At 57.1% G+C, this 16,525-nt stretch overlaps 1 protein-coding gene across 1 annotated transcript; it reads right to left on the bottom strand.

The window, feature by feature from the left end:
* Window positions 1-351: 351 nt before the first annotated feature.
* Window positions 352-9,298, bottom strand: ITPKA (inositol-trisphosphate 3-kinase A). Its single transcript, XM_080809201.1, has 7 exons — window positions 8,671-9,298; window positions 2,355-2,451; window positions 2,053-2,269; window positions 1,717-1,921; window positions 1,384-1,485; window positions 1,069-1,140; window positions 352-954 (listed from the first exon to the last, which is right to left on the bottom strand). Exons 1-7 carry the CDS (start codon window positions 9,157-9,159, stop codon window positions 751-753), a joined length of 1,386 nt encoding a protein of 461 aa, XP_080665327.1. The 5' UTR covers window positions 9,160-9,298; the 3' UTR covers window positions 352-750.
* Between the last annotated feature and the right edge of the window lie 7,227 nt (window positions 9,299-16,525).

The following is a 16,525-nucleotide window of genomic DNA, read 5'->3' as shown; positions in this document are numbered from 1 at the left end:
GGAGCTTGTTATTCCAGTAGCCTCTGTCCCCTGCAGTCTGTGCTATGTGTCTGGGCCTGTCTCGGGCCAGCCTGGCACCACTGGACCCTCCATCCTGGAAACCAGCTCAGGCTTCCTGGAGAAGAGCTTGCCCACTCCCAGCCTTTGATCTTTGGGACCAGAGGTTGAAACTGCCTCCTGCCTTCTCTGGATTACCTTTCCCCCATGGGCATTCTTCATCTGGGCAGCCCCGAGTCCTACAGATGCCTCCAGTAAAGAGCTCTTCTCAAACCCTCCAGTGATCTGAGTGGACATGAGGGATGCCAGAGAAGTGAGAAAGAGACCAGAGGAAGGAGGGGAGGAGGCCTGAGTCACCAAAGCTGGTGTTTTTTAGTTTTATTGGGAAAGGCTGTCCATTGTAGTGTGGGAGGTTAGACCAATAGATCTAGTGCCTGCGAAATAAAATTCATTATCTGGCCTCTCTAGAGAGATATACAGCCCCCTCAGAAAAGCTGGGCCCAGGAAGGAGCCCATTGTCCCAGCCACCCCTCCCCCACCCCACCCCCCACCCCCTGTTAATTAGTGCCATCGGTTCCGGGAACTCTGGGTCTTGTATGGGGGACAGCCCCCAGCGCGTGCAGTGCGTCCCATAGTGGTTGGCACCTGGCCCTGCAGAACAGTGTGAACCGCCCCGCACCGCGGGGTTTCAGTCTCTCGCTGGCATGCATGGCGGGGACCCAGCCACAGGTCTGTTAGAACGGGGGCTCAGCCTCATCTCTCTGCCAGACTGGCCAGGATGCTAATGAGATTGTCCAGCCCCAGCAAATAGCCGTCCTCACGGTTGCCCTCCTCCCAGGGCCGCCGGTGGTCCAGGGTCTGGCCGTCGGGGAGGGGCGTGGTCTTGCCGAAGTCGATAAGCCACACACCCGCTCGATGGCAGTGATCGTGCACGAAGAGTAGCGAGCTGCCGATCACCTGCCGAGCCCCACATGGTCAGGCCGCAGCTCTTTCCTGGAGAAGACCCCCATCCCGTTCCCGCTGTAGCCCTCACAGACCACAGCCCCCGCACCTGGACCTACCCCCTCTTACCTCGTGTCTCCTAAAGAACTCAGAGACCTCCAGGGTGTCGCGAATCTGCTGCAGGCGGTTCAGATACCTCCTCTGGAGGGGGCAGGATAGGGTAGGAGGGCAGATTAACCAAATACTAATCGAGCCTCTGCTAGCATCAGGGGCCAAGATGCATGCTTGGCTTGGAGGATACCATGGTGAGGAAGACATAAGCCCCTGGGTGCGATAAATGCTACGATGGGGGTCACACGTGAGGGCACCAGACCGGATGACCTAGGAGGCACCCCTCGGTTTCAGGTTCCCCAACAACTCAGGATTCTAGAATCCGGCGCTCACCAGCACTTCCGCGTCCCCTTGCACAAACTCCTCGAAGACGCGAATCACCTGCTCCCGGCTTCGTGTGGTCTTAAAGTCGGTGCTGCAGGAGCCGTCGGCTTTCTGAAGGAAGTGGGACAGGAAGTGTCAGTGTCCCCGTGCCTCTCCTCTGCTCGAGGGGAGAGGATCGGGCTAGAGTGGCTGTACCTCCCAGGACGTGGGCTGCCGGGGAAGGCGGGAAGGCCGCCAGAGGAGGCCTCGTGGCGGGGGTCCTCAGGGAGGGCAGACACCGTGCGGTGGGGTTAGGGCAGGGTGGGGGGCAGGGCGCTGCAGAGCAAAGCGGGCCTGGCCCACCTTGATGCCTTCGATGCGGAAGCCAAGCGTGGTGCTGGAGCTGATGCCTTCTCGCCACTGCATGTAGCGTGGCTTGGTGACCGCGCGCTGCGCGTGCTCCTCCTCGGTTGGAGCCGCGGGGTCTACCGCCAGCATCTTCTTGTACATGTCCTTCCGCAGCTTGGGCCGCTCGCGGGCTTTGGTCAGCTCCTCTTCCAGGTAAGTCCTGAGGAGGGGCAGGCAGCGGTGGGGCGTAAGGGAACGCAGCCCTGGACCCCGTCCCGCGCGGCTCCGGGCACCCGGGAGAGCGCTTCTCCCCGCCCTGTGCCCCCGCCCGGACAGGTAGGGCACGTGTACCTGACGCCCATCTTGCAGTCCAGGACGCAGGGCCCATCGAAGCCGTCGAGCAGGTCCTGCAACTGCAAGTAGCTCTCGCCATCGCGCTCCACCACGCCGTGGAAGGCGGGCACACAGCCGCGCAGCGCGTCCGCCATGAGCCGCGCGAGGCAGTAGCGCTCCGGCTCCGAGCTGCGCTTCAGGATCAGCCCGCTGGTGCCAGCCGCCTTGAAACTCCCTGCGGACTGGCACCAGTTAGCGCTGCCCGGTCCCTTCCTTTCCCGGGCACCCGCCCGCCCCGCCGGTGCCTGCCCTGTGCTCACCCGTGTGCCCAGCCAGCTGCACCCAGGCGTAGCGTCTCTTGAAAGGGCTCATGACGGGCAGATTCACCATGGTCCGGATCTTCTGCCAGTGGCTTTTCTGAAAGCGACAGGGTCCCGGCGTGCACGTTGGCATCTCAGCAATGCACAAGCTTTCCCTCCCTTGGTGTAGGGTCTCCTCCTGCCCCAGCCCACCGCAAGCAGCTAGGGCCCCATGATTCATTCATTCAATCACTCGCTCACTCAAGGAAAGTGTATTGTGAGCCTGTGCAAAGGATACTGAGACGGGCACAGGGTGATGGCAGACATCCAGCTTCTCCATTTCCTGAGGAAAAGAGCCCTAGACTTAATGTCAGAAGGCTCAGGTTTTCACTCCAGGTCTGCTCTCCAGCTGTGTGGGTAGGTTACTAGAGTGTTCTGTCAAGGATTTAGAACTTTCCTGAGCATGAGAATCACCTGATGGTCACCCATGTTCAAAAAATGCAGACACTCAGGTCTGCCTCAGGGAAATTCTGAGTGGGTCTGGGTGAAATAAAAAAAATTTGCATTTCTAACAATGCCTCAGGAGATTCTGGGGCCTGAGAAGCCTCTGAGGGTCGGTTTCTTCATCTGTAAAATGGGGAAATAATCACTCTCACTGGGTTGTTATGAGTAGTAAATGAGGCTTTAGTGTGACAGGCTCCCACCCCTGTGCCTCCCTCACGGACCCCATTTGAAGCAGAAGCTGGACAAATCTGGATATTGTTTCATTCATTTTGGACCAGTGGTTACTCTCAGTTAGAGAGACAAACATGGAAACGAATCTTTGCAAAGGCCCAGGGCAGAGAGGCTAGCCTGGCAGGGCCTGGGAAAAGAATGACTGGGGACTTCCCACGACCCTCTTGCTGTTCCTGGAGGCCATCTCCCTCCTCACCAGTTGGCTAGGGCCAGGCTACCCTTGGTCTTCTTAATCCAGACCCAGAAACCTGAGAGCCTGTCATCTCACATGAAACTGTGGAGGAAATGGAGTTTGGTGTACCGCTTGCCTCACAAACATTGCTTCTGGCCTCCACCCAATCCTGAGAGGCTCTCAGACTCTGGACCTTTCCTTTTCTCACCCAAGACTCATCAGTCCTGTGCCCAACCTCTGAAGTACACAGGTTCACTCATCCACGCTCTGTGTCTGCTGCCTCCTCCCAGGGGTGCTTGTCTAAAAGAAGTTATGTATGCATTGCAAGAGTTACAGGGCTGGAACTCAACTTAGAAATACAGCCTCCCTGATCAGAGGAAGCTGAATGAGAGAGGGAGAACAGGTACAGTGGCCTAAGCAAGGGAAGGCTGTTGACCAGAAAGCCCCTTCCCGTGGGGAGGCGGTGGGGGTTAGTGACAGAGCACTGGAATCTGGTGGCTCTATCACTTTTTAGCTGAGTGAACCCAAGTGAGAATTTCATCTGTGTGAGCCTGTTTCCTCTGGGAGGATAAGAACGGCTGCCATAACACGAGCCACCATTTACTGACCGCCTACTGCCTGCCAGGCGCTTCTCATCTTCCATCAGAAAGCATTGCTCCTGTTTTCCTACTGAAGTTCCTACATGGCACACTAGGGTGTGATCACATGTCCAACCTCCAGGGATCTGGGGGTGTAGCCAGAAGCAGCCCACTGGAAGCATGACATCTCTTTCAAACTCCCTTTTTTCCTCTTTAAATACATACAAGGTTTGCATTCTGCTGCATAATAAATCCAAGTTTTATTATAAAACTCTCCCACCTCCAAATCCTCAAGTAAAATTCCAGGAAGATGTATGTGCCATGTGTATTCAGCGGCACCGCCTTATACCCTCTTCCCCCACTTGTGATTTTCAAATCGAGCACATGAACATCAAGTGCCTGCTGTGGTAACATTATTGCCATCTTACAGAAGGAAGTCAAGGCCTGGAGGAGTTCACATCCCCTCACTCCCCGCCTTCAAGCAGCCCAGCCTCTGGCTGAAGTTCTCTCCCAGCCCAACCTCCTCCCCATGTTCCAATTACCCTGGCAGTTTCCGGAATCCATGCTACCGCCCAAACTCCCTTTGAGGGTCAAATGGGACTCTGGGTGAGAAAGAGCTTTGTAGGGGGTGCCTGGGGGTGGCTGAGTTGGATAAGCATCTCACTCCTAATTTCAGATCAGGTCATGATCTCAGGGTCAGGAGATCCAGCCCCTCTTCCTCTTCAGGCTCTGTGCTGAGCGTGAAGCCTGCTTGGGACTCTCTCTCTCTCTCTCCTTCTCCCTCTGCCCCTCCCAGTTCGTGCTCTTCTTAAAATAAAACAAAATAGGGGCACCTGGGTAGCTCAGTTGTTATGCCTCTGCCTTTGTTTGGCTCAGGTCATGATCCCAAGGTCCTGGGATCAAGTCCTACATCATTATTTAATAAACTTAATAAATTATTTAATAATAAAACAAAAAATAAATTTAATAAATTATTTTTTAATAAAATAAAAAAAAATAGCTCTGTATAAGGTGAAGCAATTTGCAGCCACAAGGTGGTGTGTCTGCTCTCTTGGGACACACTGAGATCTCCCTGGGGACCCCTCTCTGTTGGATGGATTCCTCTGTGTTCATCCAAAGGAATGGGTTTAATGGTAGGGTTTCGGGCAGCTTTAGGGGCCCACTGGCAGAATTCTGGGGTCAGTGGGGCCCAAATGTCCTTAGAGGGACATTCGGTTGTTCCGTAGTTACCCCAGTGGAAGAGTGAGACAGCCCTGGGTGAGGTGCAATGGGAGAACTGCACCGTCCTTTCTTCTGGGATCTTGAAGGAGCATTGAGTGGAGCCAGAAGATGGGAAGTGGGGTCAGTAGAAGAGGATTTACTTCCTGCAACTATGGCTGGTTCCAGCCCTGCAAATTACAAAGGACTTTCATCTGAGCCCCCCACCCAGCTACCCCTTGAGGTTGGGAGGACAGGATTTAGCTCCCCTGCCAGCGAATGGATATCGCCAAACCTGGAAAGAGTTTATGCAAGCATCAACGAACTCACCACCATCCATCTTAGGGAGCTACCTCCTCCAGGGAACAGAATGCAGATAAAAATGCATGTATCCAAAAAGGCTCTTGAAGAGTCATTCTTCAGTGGGTGGGGATTTTGGCATACGAACAACAGCAGGGAAGATATTTTTGAGCAGGTAAGGCTTTTATTGTATGGATATCAGAAAGCAGATTTGTTATGTTACAGAGTGAAATTTAGCTGGAAAGGGCCAAAGCCCCGACCTCCTGCTGAGCCTAGTCTGGGAAACCAACTCACAGCCAAAGGCTACCTGGGCATCTTGGAGCCAAAAACCCAGGGGAGCTGACTATGTGAGTCTTTGAGGAAGTCACAGGGGCCCCTTCTGTTCTCCCCCCCTAGGGCTGCACAAGGGAGCATCTCTCTCTGGGAAGGGCACCGCTGGACACTACCCTCCGAGGCTCCTTTAGCCAAGCTCCGTTTGGAAGCCCTGAGGACTCCTTAAATCACACCAGATACTTAGTGTATCTTCTGCCAGAATGGACCCTGGTCCTTATACCTCCTGACTCCCACTCCCTACCTCTAACCACTCCATCTCTGGCTGAAGCCCTCTCCCAGCCCAACACCCTCCTCATGTTCCCATTGCCCTATCAAATCAGCACTCCCTGTGGTGGTGGGGTAGTGAGAGCAATCAGTTTAAATTTATAAAATGATTTGCACTAAGGTATAAGTGACCCACGACTTCACCCTCCCAGGGGCATTTGCTTTTTAAAAAGGAAGTCTGTTAACCTAAATTCAGCTCTATAATTAGTGAAAAGTGAAGTGTGGGAGTTCTGGGTCCAGGACAGGATGGCATCGAGGTCTCCTTACCTATCCTGGAGCCCTGAAAGAAGAGAACCAAGGGAAGGGGAGCCAAACACCCTGTCTTCTGCTACAGCAACACCCCAACATTGTTTTTTAAGAGGCAGACAAGGCCTAAGAATACAGTCCTGCCAGCTGCTGTTGGGGATAGGCCCCCAACTCCTCTCCTGAAGTATCTGGGTTTCCCCTGCCCACAACTTTCTCCTCTAGGAGAAGAGGGGCCCCAGGAGGGATGCAGGTTGCCCAGTCCTAACTACTCTTTGGGGAGGGGGGGCACCCCGCCCCAGGCTCTGGAGAGAATGTGCGGTGCTCCTAGGAGACAGAGCCTCTACGTCTTGAGTGAACCCAAGACATAACTCAAGACACCATGTGCCACGTGTGACTGTGTGCCAGGCAGAGGCAAGGCAGAGCCTTCCCGGTGGCCTCTCACTCCGAGCTATCCCGTTAGGTGTCCAGGCCCGAGTTTGAGTGTAAGGGGCTGGCCAGCCAGCAGCTCCCCAGGGCTGCTGCATGACCCTTCTCCCAGGCACATCCTTCACCGCCCTCCCACGGCCTCCGGTTTCTGATCGGGGAAGCCCTAAAGGCAACCTGGGCGGCGCTCTGTGCCTCTCCCGGACAGCCGCGAGGCAAAGTCCGCGCCAGGCCCTTCCACGCGGACGCAGGCAGCCTCTGTCAACAGCTACTGGCTTATCTGCCACCGCCGTGGCTGTTTGCCTTCGGGGAGGCCCCGGCGGGCTGGGGGTTGGGAAGGCCTGGGAGCCGCAGCCTTGGAGCTGGAAGGGCCCTCGGTGGCCATCTGCTCCAGCTCATGGCCACGCCGGAAGACCGCGGAACTTGGGGAGGGAGAGACCAGCCGAAGACGCCCGGGGCACACCTGCAGACTGGTCCCCGAAGTCTTGACCCCAGCTGGGCTGCCTACGTTGCAGGCAGGCTTGGGTCGCGGGAGCTACTCCGACTGGGGGCAGAAGAGGGAAGCGGGCGCGGGGCGGTGGGGGGGGGGGTGCTGCGATCTAGGCGTACTTTCTTCTGCACCCGCTTCTTGGCTTGTCAGAGATCGGACCAGGGCAGTGGTGCACCCAGAACTACTGCTCCGCATTTCGGAGGAGGTGGGAAAGGAGTCCTCTCACTGCCCAACATTCCACCGCCCTGGAAAGCCCTCGGTGGCACCCGCATCCCTGTAGGAGCCGGGGTTGTACTAGGAACGATCACGGATCAGGGGTATCCTTAGCTCCGGGGGAGGAGAGAGGGACTCCCCGCACCCTACACCTGCGGGTGGCGAGTGTGTGTGTGTGTGTGTGTGTGTGTGTGTGTGTGTTTTCCTGCTCTAGGAGACCTTTTTCCCTTGTGTCCCTTAAAAATCACGCTGCCCTCTGGGTAATGTAAGTTTCAGCGGGTAACTGAGTCAGATCACTGCAAGTCGTTACAGGGGCTCCTCCGCCTCGTCCAGTCCGACAGAGCTGTGAAGCCCGGGTTCAGCAGGCGGAGGCCGCGTCTCAGGGCTCTCCGCACCGCGCCCAGGCCACCCCCGCGTGCGTCCGCAGCTCTCACCGCCCTTCTGGGCGGGCCGGGAGCCACCAGAGCCTGCGGGGCGCCCTTCGCCTCTCCCTCCGCTCCAGGGACACTTGCATAACGTGGATCTAGAGCAACTCCTTCACGCTGACCGCGGGTAGTTATTTAAAATATTTGGCCTTGGTTAAAAAGAGGGGATGAGATGGCTATCCCAGGCGCTGCACACCCCTAAGGGGCAGGCACTGGGAATGACTTCGCTGCACCCTGACCCGGGTTATCCGGGGGTCAAACCTGGCCCCGAACAGCCAGGTTACCAGAGGCGGCGATTAGCAGGAGGATCCCCCTGCTTTCAGCCTCAGTTTACCGTCTCCCATCTTTAATTAGGAGCAGTAAAGCGGGGAAGGGCTGCGTTCCACTCCCTGCTGGGGACCCCAACCCCGAGCCCCTCCCTTCTCTGAGTCCACGCCTCGTGCGGGCGCGGGGAGCAGACGGCGGCAGCTCCCGAGCAGAGCCTGGAGCGCCGCTCCACTCCCACTCAGGAGAGGGAAACCGTGGCAACGGCGGGGGTGGGGCCGCCGCGCGGGAGAGGGGGCGGGGAAAGGGGGAGACTCGTTCGCCCCTCTCTCTCCGAGAGTTCGCCGGGCAAGCCCAAGCCCCTCCGATCTCTTCGGCCCCACTTCCCGGCTCGCAAGTCACGGTCTGCACCCCCGCCCCACCTGGTGCCCACGGCCGGTCGCAGACTCCTCCTGCCTCTCCTTCTTAGACGCCCTAGGGCCCGGGCCGCGACCCGCCGATGGAAGCCCGGAGAAAACTGCCAAGGCAGGAGGTCGGCCCGGCGCCTCCCTGCGACCCCAGTGACCCCGCTAAGCAGTGAGGGTCAGACCTCCGCGAAGGGAGCTGAGCGCCGGGGTCAGCCCTCCGCCAGCTCGGAGCTGGGTCTGCGGTGCGCAGCCCCCGCGCCCCGCGCTGGCCCCGCCCCCGCGGCCCATACCTGACCCACGTCCTCGCTGGCTTCCAGCTGCACGTTGCCGCGGCTTCGGCTCTCGCTGTCGCTCAGCAGATCGTCCTCTGAGTCCTCGGGCAGCGACGAGGAGCCAGTGGAGGAGAGCGACGAGGTGGAGAGGCGGCGCGGCTGCTGCAGGTGCGAGGAGCCCCCGGCCGGGAGCCAGCCACCCGCCGGCTCCGGCGGCCCGGGGCTGGCCGGGGGCACGTCCGGCTCCTCAGCTGTCACAGTCAGCTGCGGGATCACCGGGGCAGGGGGAGCCCGCGGAAGCCCGTTAGGGACCTGTCCCCCACGCCTCTTGGCCCCGCGGGCCCGGGGCTCCCCTGCGGCGGCGGCGGCAGCGACCGCCGCGCAGCGCGCCTCGAAGAGCAGGCGCAGCTCCCCGACACTCCGGCGCGGGGCCCGCTCCAGCCCCGGGCTGCAGGGCCCCGCGCCTCCCGGCCGCGCCATGCTCGTCGGGCCCCCGGGTAGGGTCATTTCCCCGCACGCGAGCCACAGCGGAGCCCACCAGCCCGCGCCGCGGCGAGGACTGGAGACGCTCGGCGCCCCCGGCGCGAGACTGCCCCGAGGCGGAGCCTGCGCGGCCTGCCCGCCTGGGCCCCGCCTCGGCCGCGCCCCCCGCCCACTCCTTTCACTTTCAGAGAAAGCGCGGGCCTCCAAGGGCTCTTGCCCGGCCGGGAAGCTCCTTGTCGCTCCTCCAGGTGGCCGGGAAACTCAGACCTCGCGGACACAAAGCAGGGGCCTGGCCCGCGCGGGCCCCCTGTGCCCGCCCTCGAGGACACGGGAGGGGTCGCCCCGCCTCCGGGCCCCACGGTCTTGGAGATGGTCCCGCTCTCGCTCTCCCGCCCCGTCCCTCTGGCTCCTTTCCGCGTTCCATCCATCCCTGGGCCAAGGCTTCCAGGTTTCCGGGCTTTCCTACGCTCCCGGGGCCCCTTCTGCGCTGAATGCAAGGCCACCAGCTTCCCGAAGAAGCCTCACCCCACGGCGTGAGCTTAAGTGAGAACTCTGTCCCGGGAACGACCTGAGGCCTCTTTCCCCCAAGCTCCCCACTCCCTAGCGGACAGAGAACAAGGTCAGGGGGCGGGGCCTGAGTCTCTCCGGGTGTCCCGGCGGAGTCCTGGGCAGCATCCTTTGGCTACTGGCGGGCGGGGGCGCCGAGCCCTTCTTCCTCCTTCCCCTGTGGAGTTCGGAAGCTTGGAGTCCGCTGTGTGACCATAAAAGCAAGTCGTCTCACCTCCTTGAACTACTGCTTCTCTTCCTCAGGGCTGTTGTCCACCTCACGGGATTGCTGTGAGAATACAATCAAATGAAAAGATGTAAAATCTAGAAAACCCTGGAATAGTTTTAGTGTGGGTGGTAGAAAGAGCCAGTCTCAGGTTGGTCACACTCTAGATGTGATCTTAAGCAGTCTCTTCCCTTTGTAGATTTAGGAGAACCTCCCCTGACCCGGAGCTATGGCTGTGATGGGAGAAGAGAACCCTGCTGCTGGTCAAAGGTTTCACACACTGCGATGTGCTCATGGTGGCATCGTGATGCTCGGGTCTTCAGACACTTGACAAGTTAGTGGTCAGCTAACTGCAAGACTGCTTTGAGTCAAAGTTTGTATTTCACGATATTTCTTGTCTTCCCCCAAATGCCACTGGTGCAGATCCCTCCTCAGGTGGCCAGTGCCCGTTGGGCGCCCTATGGCAGGGTGTCCCAGAAGGACTGCTTCTGATACTGATGGACACCAAAAGGAGACACTTTCCTTCACTTATCTCCTCTCAGCCAGATTCAAGGATGGCCCAGGAGGAGAGAAAAGAAGAGTTCAGAGAGAGAATGGGAAGCTCCAGCAGAGAAGAAAGGAGATGATCTCGGGGGAATTGATGAAGAAAGTCAAAGTGTGGAAGGATGAGTGGAGGGGAAGGAGGGAATGCAGGAGTGAAAGAAAGAAGGAAATACAGGGGTTTGAGTATTCAGGTCCTCTGGGAAGGGCCTGGGAAATCACATGGCGACCTCCTCTGGGACGCGGAGGTCTCTGGGAGCCTGGATGTGTGGGAGGGGTGTAATCTAGAGCTTGAGGGCCCAGAAGCAACCATGTCTCCTGCATTCATCCCCTCCTTCTTTGGAGGCTACCCTGGTCTTCAGTAGGACCCCCTGCTGGGTCAGGGCAGGGGAGGGCTGGGGGCAAACCCAGGGTGGAGAGAGCCAGCAAGGAGGGACCATGTTTTGTGCACCTGTCAAAGTTGTTTGCCAGTCAATGTGTGGACAGTACTGGAGGCACAAACGAGGCAGGAGATGGATCTCTGTCCTGGCTGCCAAGAGAAAACTCAGGGGCAACTCCTTTTTTTCTTGTACCAGGCATTTGTCCTAAGCCCAGCAACCAAAGAAGAGCTCTTTGCCATACTGAGCAGGTATCCCACAGTGGAAAGGTGAGGGAAAACCTGGGAAGTATTGAAATGAGAGTGCATGTCACAGATTTTAGAGTGGGAAAGGCCTTTAGATGCATCCTATTCTTCTCGAAACACAGGATAAGTAACAAAGGAGTTAGATGGCTCAATACCAGAAGGTTAAAATCTTTGCACAGGGCCACAGAGCTAGTTGGTGGAAAAGCCAGAGAGTGTCTTGGCTAGGTCCCCTAAGTTCTATTCCTGTGCCATGCATACTTTCTTTTATTAGCATCTTGTAGTTCAGTCTTTAGTTCCTTATCCAATGAAGGAAGAGTCTGCCTCTACCTCCCACAGGCAGAAGGCAGAAGGGACATCCATTGGGGGACAAGGTGAAGGGACTCTCCTGTCCTCTTAGTTGAGCCAGGAATGACCTTTCACAACCTGGAATCCTGTTGTTTGTGCCTCAGTTTCCACAGTCTTTGAGGCTGTGAGTAAATGACTGCGAAGAACAAAGAACGTAGAAGGCTGTGGAGAAAATCAGACTACTATGTAGATGGAGGAATGGCCTCTTCTGAGCTGTAAAAATGGGAAACGGGGGCGGGGGCAGAGAGCAATGTTTCAAGGTTTTGATGGTCATGAGGTGGCTGATCCGAGAGAGGCCATCGGTGTCCGACCGCTTTATCCACAAGGCCAGCTATGTGTATCTGAGGAAAGAAATAATCTTTCTTCTTGTTCTGCATCTCAGTTCACGGATCCTCCTGTACCACCGCCCCCCACCCCCCAGGCCTGCTCCCTGGAGTATCTGAGTCTTCGCCCCTCCCCATGGCCTTTAGGATTTATCAGGCCTGGGAGCTACATACCTCCTACGGGGTAACAACACTGGGCACATGAGCTGGCAAAAGGGTGAGGCCTGGAAAATGGGGTGTGTGAGGTGAGGGTTTTCTGGGGGCCTGGTTTCATTCCCCAGCCTGCCTCGTTTAGCTCTGCCCCTGCTCCCTCCACTCCCAGGACAGCAGGGCACCAGGGTAAAGTCATTGCTCACCACTCCTGGCCTGGCAGAGCGCCAGTCTCTTCTTCGCAAGACCCACAGGCACGGAGGGAAAAAGGATAGAGCACAGCCTTCACTTTGAGGGAACTTGAAAGCTTCCCAGGGAGAGCAGAGCCTCTCTGGTACGTGTGTCTGTGTGTCTCTGTGTGTTTTTGGGTGCGGAGGGGGAGGAACAGGGTGGTGGCAAATCTTCCGCTGGACTAAGTGGTACAAGGTCTCATTCTGGTCAACAACTCTGAGAAACATGCTCTGTGGGACTTGGTGTCTTCCAAGGGACTTACTGACCCGGAGTTTCCAACGTTTTGTGACAATACCTGTGATTCATTCATTCAGTCACAGAGCAAACTTCCACTGGGCAGCTTCCTCAAAGCAGGCATTGGGCTAGGTGAAAGGGACACAGGAATGAGTAGCTCCTATAACAACCTCCCTTCCTTACTTGGGGTGGTGGTGTGTCGCTTTACATCGTCTTCTGGAGGAAGGAAGCCAGAAAGGACCCAACCAGAAAACAGGCCCCAGGGTGCTAAATGGCTCTGTTTCCGAGGGACTGTCGGTGAGACCTTGGCCTTTCAGCTGCTCCATGCGTCCCACCCATTCCCCAGCCCCCTCAGTCTGATGCCCTTTTCTGCCCAGAGCATACTAGACAGGGCGCTGGAGGGCTGGCCAGAGCCAGGGCCCAATGGCAACTTGGGGGGAGGGAGGTAAGAATTGGAGGTCTCCTTCCTCCAGGATAGAGGAGTGAAAGGCTGTTTTCACTTGACAACCCTAGAGCCTTTTCCTTGCTTCTGGGTGTCTCTTCCTTCCCATGCAATCTCTCACCCCATTATCAACAGACCTGGTGGGAATATGCTGGGTTTGCCGGCTAGGACTGTTTAGCAGGGCTAGGGATCCAGCAGCGTTTGCTGACCCTTCACCATCTGAATCACTGGTTTAAAACAAACAAAATGTGCCACCACGCCTGTGTATGCGCAGTAAGAACATTTTCTCTCCTGACACAGTTCAGAAGCAAGGTTTCCCATCCCTCCCAGGAGTCTGTGTTCCTGTGGTTCTCCCTCCTCCCTCTCTCCAGAACTCAGAACCCACATGTTTCTCCCGGTGGCCAAGTGGAGGCAGAGGGGACCCGAGAGCATCTGAGGTCAAGGATGCGGCTGCCGGTCGAAGGGACTGATCTGAGTACGCCCCATACCCCACGTCCCCACTGGGGCACTTCCCGGAATCTTGTACGGATAGCGTGGGTGCCTCCCCTCATTCCACTGGTGATACCTCTGCCGGCCAGACTTCCACGCCGGGTGCCGGGCCACCGAGTCCGCAGAACATCCGGTGGCCAGGAGAAACGAGGAGCCACCGGGGAAGCTGCGCGCGGGGAGCTGGTGCCGCTCCTCCTCCGCGCCGGCCGCGGGGGTTGAAAGCTGGGACCGCGTTCCCAAACCCGGGAAGTCGCCCGCATCCCGCTGGGGGCCACGCCTGGAGTAGCGCGCGCACCTGCAGGCGGCGGGGCCCGGAGTGGGAGAGCGGAGGCCGACGCTGTTGGTTCGTCGGAGCCCCTTGGCGCACCGGCCCCGGGTGAGCGAGCCGCTATCATCTGCCTCAGGCGCGTTGCTCGCCGTCTTGGGGCGCACTCAAAGGCTGGGCGGCCTGGGTCCCAGACTCGCGAGCGCTGCGGTCTGGGGGCAGAATGGGAGGGACAGGTGGGATCGAATGCCCCAGAACGCAGCGGCTCTGCTGGACAACCGCCTTGCCCCGCTTCCTTCCCCTTCCCTCCCCCACATTTACTGGGCGTTCTCTAAGTGCCGGGTGGCGCTGGGAGCTGGGAATACGCGGCAGACACAAGTCACTTCCAGGCTGAGGGTGGAGACTCATAAATACTAACAGTACAGCGTAGTTGAGTGCCGCGCTAGGGAGAGCCAGCAGAAGATGCTCCCAAACCCGAGTGGGAGGGGAGGTCAAGGAAGGCTTCCGGAGGAGGCGACCTTTGGGCTGAGCGCGGAAGGATGAGGAGGAGTTCTCAAGGGAAAATGGTTGGAGACAGACGCGTGCATTCCTGGTCAGAGGCGAATGTGAGCCGAGCAAGATGCCGCCTCCGCGCATTTTGCAAAGCAGGGTCACTGACAGCTAAAAAGAAAAAAATTTAAAAAAAAAAAAAAGGTTCCATGGGGCTAGAACTCATGACTCCAAGATCAATAGTTGGTGGCTTAACTAACTGAGCCACCCAGGTGTCTCATAATAATTTGATATTTTAAAGAGGGTTTTGAGGTAGTTAGTGTGGGAAGGATCAGAACATTTTGTTTGTCATCTTTACACGGATTTTCCGGTCTGGTACTGTTCTATGTTTTAATGGCTTTTGGTGGGGGTGGGTAGGTGGAACCTCGCCATCTTTCTGATGGGGTGTGGTGAGGTGGGGTGGTCTTCCCAGTCACTTTCAGATTGGCCAGTCTGGAGAGGGCAGGCCGAAAAGCAGCTCTGTTCCTCTGGACTTTCCCCAGGCCCTCCTCAGTGCCCACCCATCAGAATCTCAACCTGGAAGCAGAGCTTCTTGGCCCCAGAGGTGGGAGCTGCCTGGAGTTTCCAAGCCAAGCGCTCCAGCTTCTGGTATCCCCGCTGCCCGACTCTGGCTGGTCTCCTACCGCTTACACCCCCTCCCTCAACCCCCTGCCCACTCCATGTGGACCCCGACCCCTGCCATTCTGCCCCAGAAGTCTCTCCTTCCAGGCAGCCTCTGCTCTAACCATAGCATTTATTGAACTGCTTCTGGGGGAAGGTACACTTAATCTTTAACAGGATCCTAACAGATCTTATGTTAAAGATGGGAAATTTGTGGCTCAAAGGAGTTAACTAGCTCAGTCCTAGGAAGTGAGTGGCTGAACTGGGATGTGAACCCTGTACTGAGCTTGCAGTGCCTTGTGACTCTTGGGTCTCCCCTGGGCCCAGAGCACCTTCTGGAATCCCTAAATGTACCTAAGCTGCAGTAGCTAAGCCCCCTGTGCAGGGCCATGAAAGCCCACCTCCAGGTTCCGCTCAGCCATGACTGGGTCTGACCTGGGAAGGCCTGGCCTGGTCTGGGTTTTACAGAGAAGCCAGGCTGCTCCCTCCAGCCCAACACTTCACTCCTAAAGGGAACTCAGAGGTCCCCAGTGGTCAGTAACGCCACAGAAAAACTCTGTGCCAGGGGTTGATGGTCTCCTGGTCCCAAGAATTGCTGGACACTGGAACCTGGGATTACCCAAGAAAAGCCCCCCACACCAAGGCCTTCTCTCCCCTCTGCCTGTGGCAGTCAGTCTTCTTTCTGTCCTGGGGTATGCTGCCCTAGGGCACTAGATCTTGGGAGATGCACAGATAAGGCTGTCCTCTGGTAAGAATCCCCATTCTTTAGGGCCTAGGGATCCCACTGTTCCCAGCAGTCAGGCAGTGGGAGTGTTACAGAGTTGGGAGAAAACCTCACTGGCACAGTTGCAGGGTGAGCCCCAGGGATCCACCTCTCCCAACACCAGAGGTGGGCTTGGACTGGGCTCCTACCATTGGAATTGCCACCTCCCCCACCTTCCCATCTCAAAAGGGAAGTAGATGATCCAGGATGTTGCTTCTTAAACCATGGTCAGAAAGGTTCAAAACACATCCTTCTGTGGGGGCGTGAAGCCCTTACAGAGCTCCCTATCTTGGGAGACTGAGAAAAGGATAGTATTTCCTCCACGGCCTCCAGTCCCTGGGTTCCCCCTTGGCACTCATGATAAGCAGGGAGCAGGAGAGCAAAGGAACTGTGCCCAGGTCACTGAAAGCTGGAAGCAGCAGCCTCTCCTTGGGGGTGGGGCAGTATGAGGGTCCTACGAGGTTCTGTTAAAGCTGGTTGGTTCCAAGTTCCAAGCCAACTGGAGGTCTCCCTGGCCCTAGACAGCTTCCAGAGAAGCTTCTGGGGGAACGAGGCTGCCGAAGAGCTAAAAAGAGCCACTTTCAGGTTAGGGAGGTGTCAAGCTAAGAGAAGGGGAAGAAGGGAAACCAAGCACAAGAGAGGCTCTCTTGGACTTCCAAAACATGACTCTGAGAGTTGCCACTTGGGATGCAATCTTCAGACTAAATCTGATTCCCTTGTTAAAACAGGGTGAAAAGTTTATTTACAAGTATCTGTACAGTTTGAGTGACAGGTCAGGACTCCACAGAAACAAACAAAACAAAAGCATTTTGAAGGGAAGCTGTAGGCAGTAGAGTTTCCCTGCACCTGTCAGAACCAAGACAGACAAACAGACCTATACATCATGAGCTAGGCTTATGGACATTGGCCTTTTTGCTTCTTGGAAGGAAGTGAAAAATGTATAAAACAGCCTTAGGTGCCGCACCCTTCAACACTGAAACCACACGGGAGGTGGGGGGAGGCGTGGAGCAGGGCGCCATGGCAGCAACTCCCCAGCCTAAGAAATAGCGAGAACTGCCAAGAAAC

Source organism: Martes martes (genome assembly GCF_963455335.1).
Source record: "Martes martes genome assembly, chromosome: 7".
Classification (NCBI taxonomy): Eukaryota; Metazoa; Chordata; class Mammalia; order Carnivora; family Mustelidae; genus Martes; species Martes martes.
The sequence above is the reverse complement of the archived record's forward strand: the minus strand, read 5'-3'. Positions and strand labels throughout refer to the sequence as shown.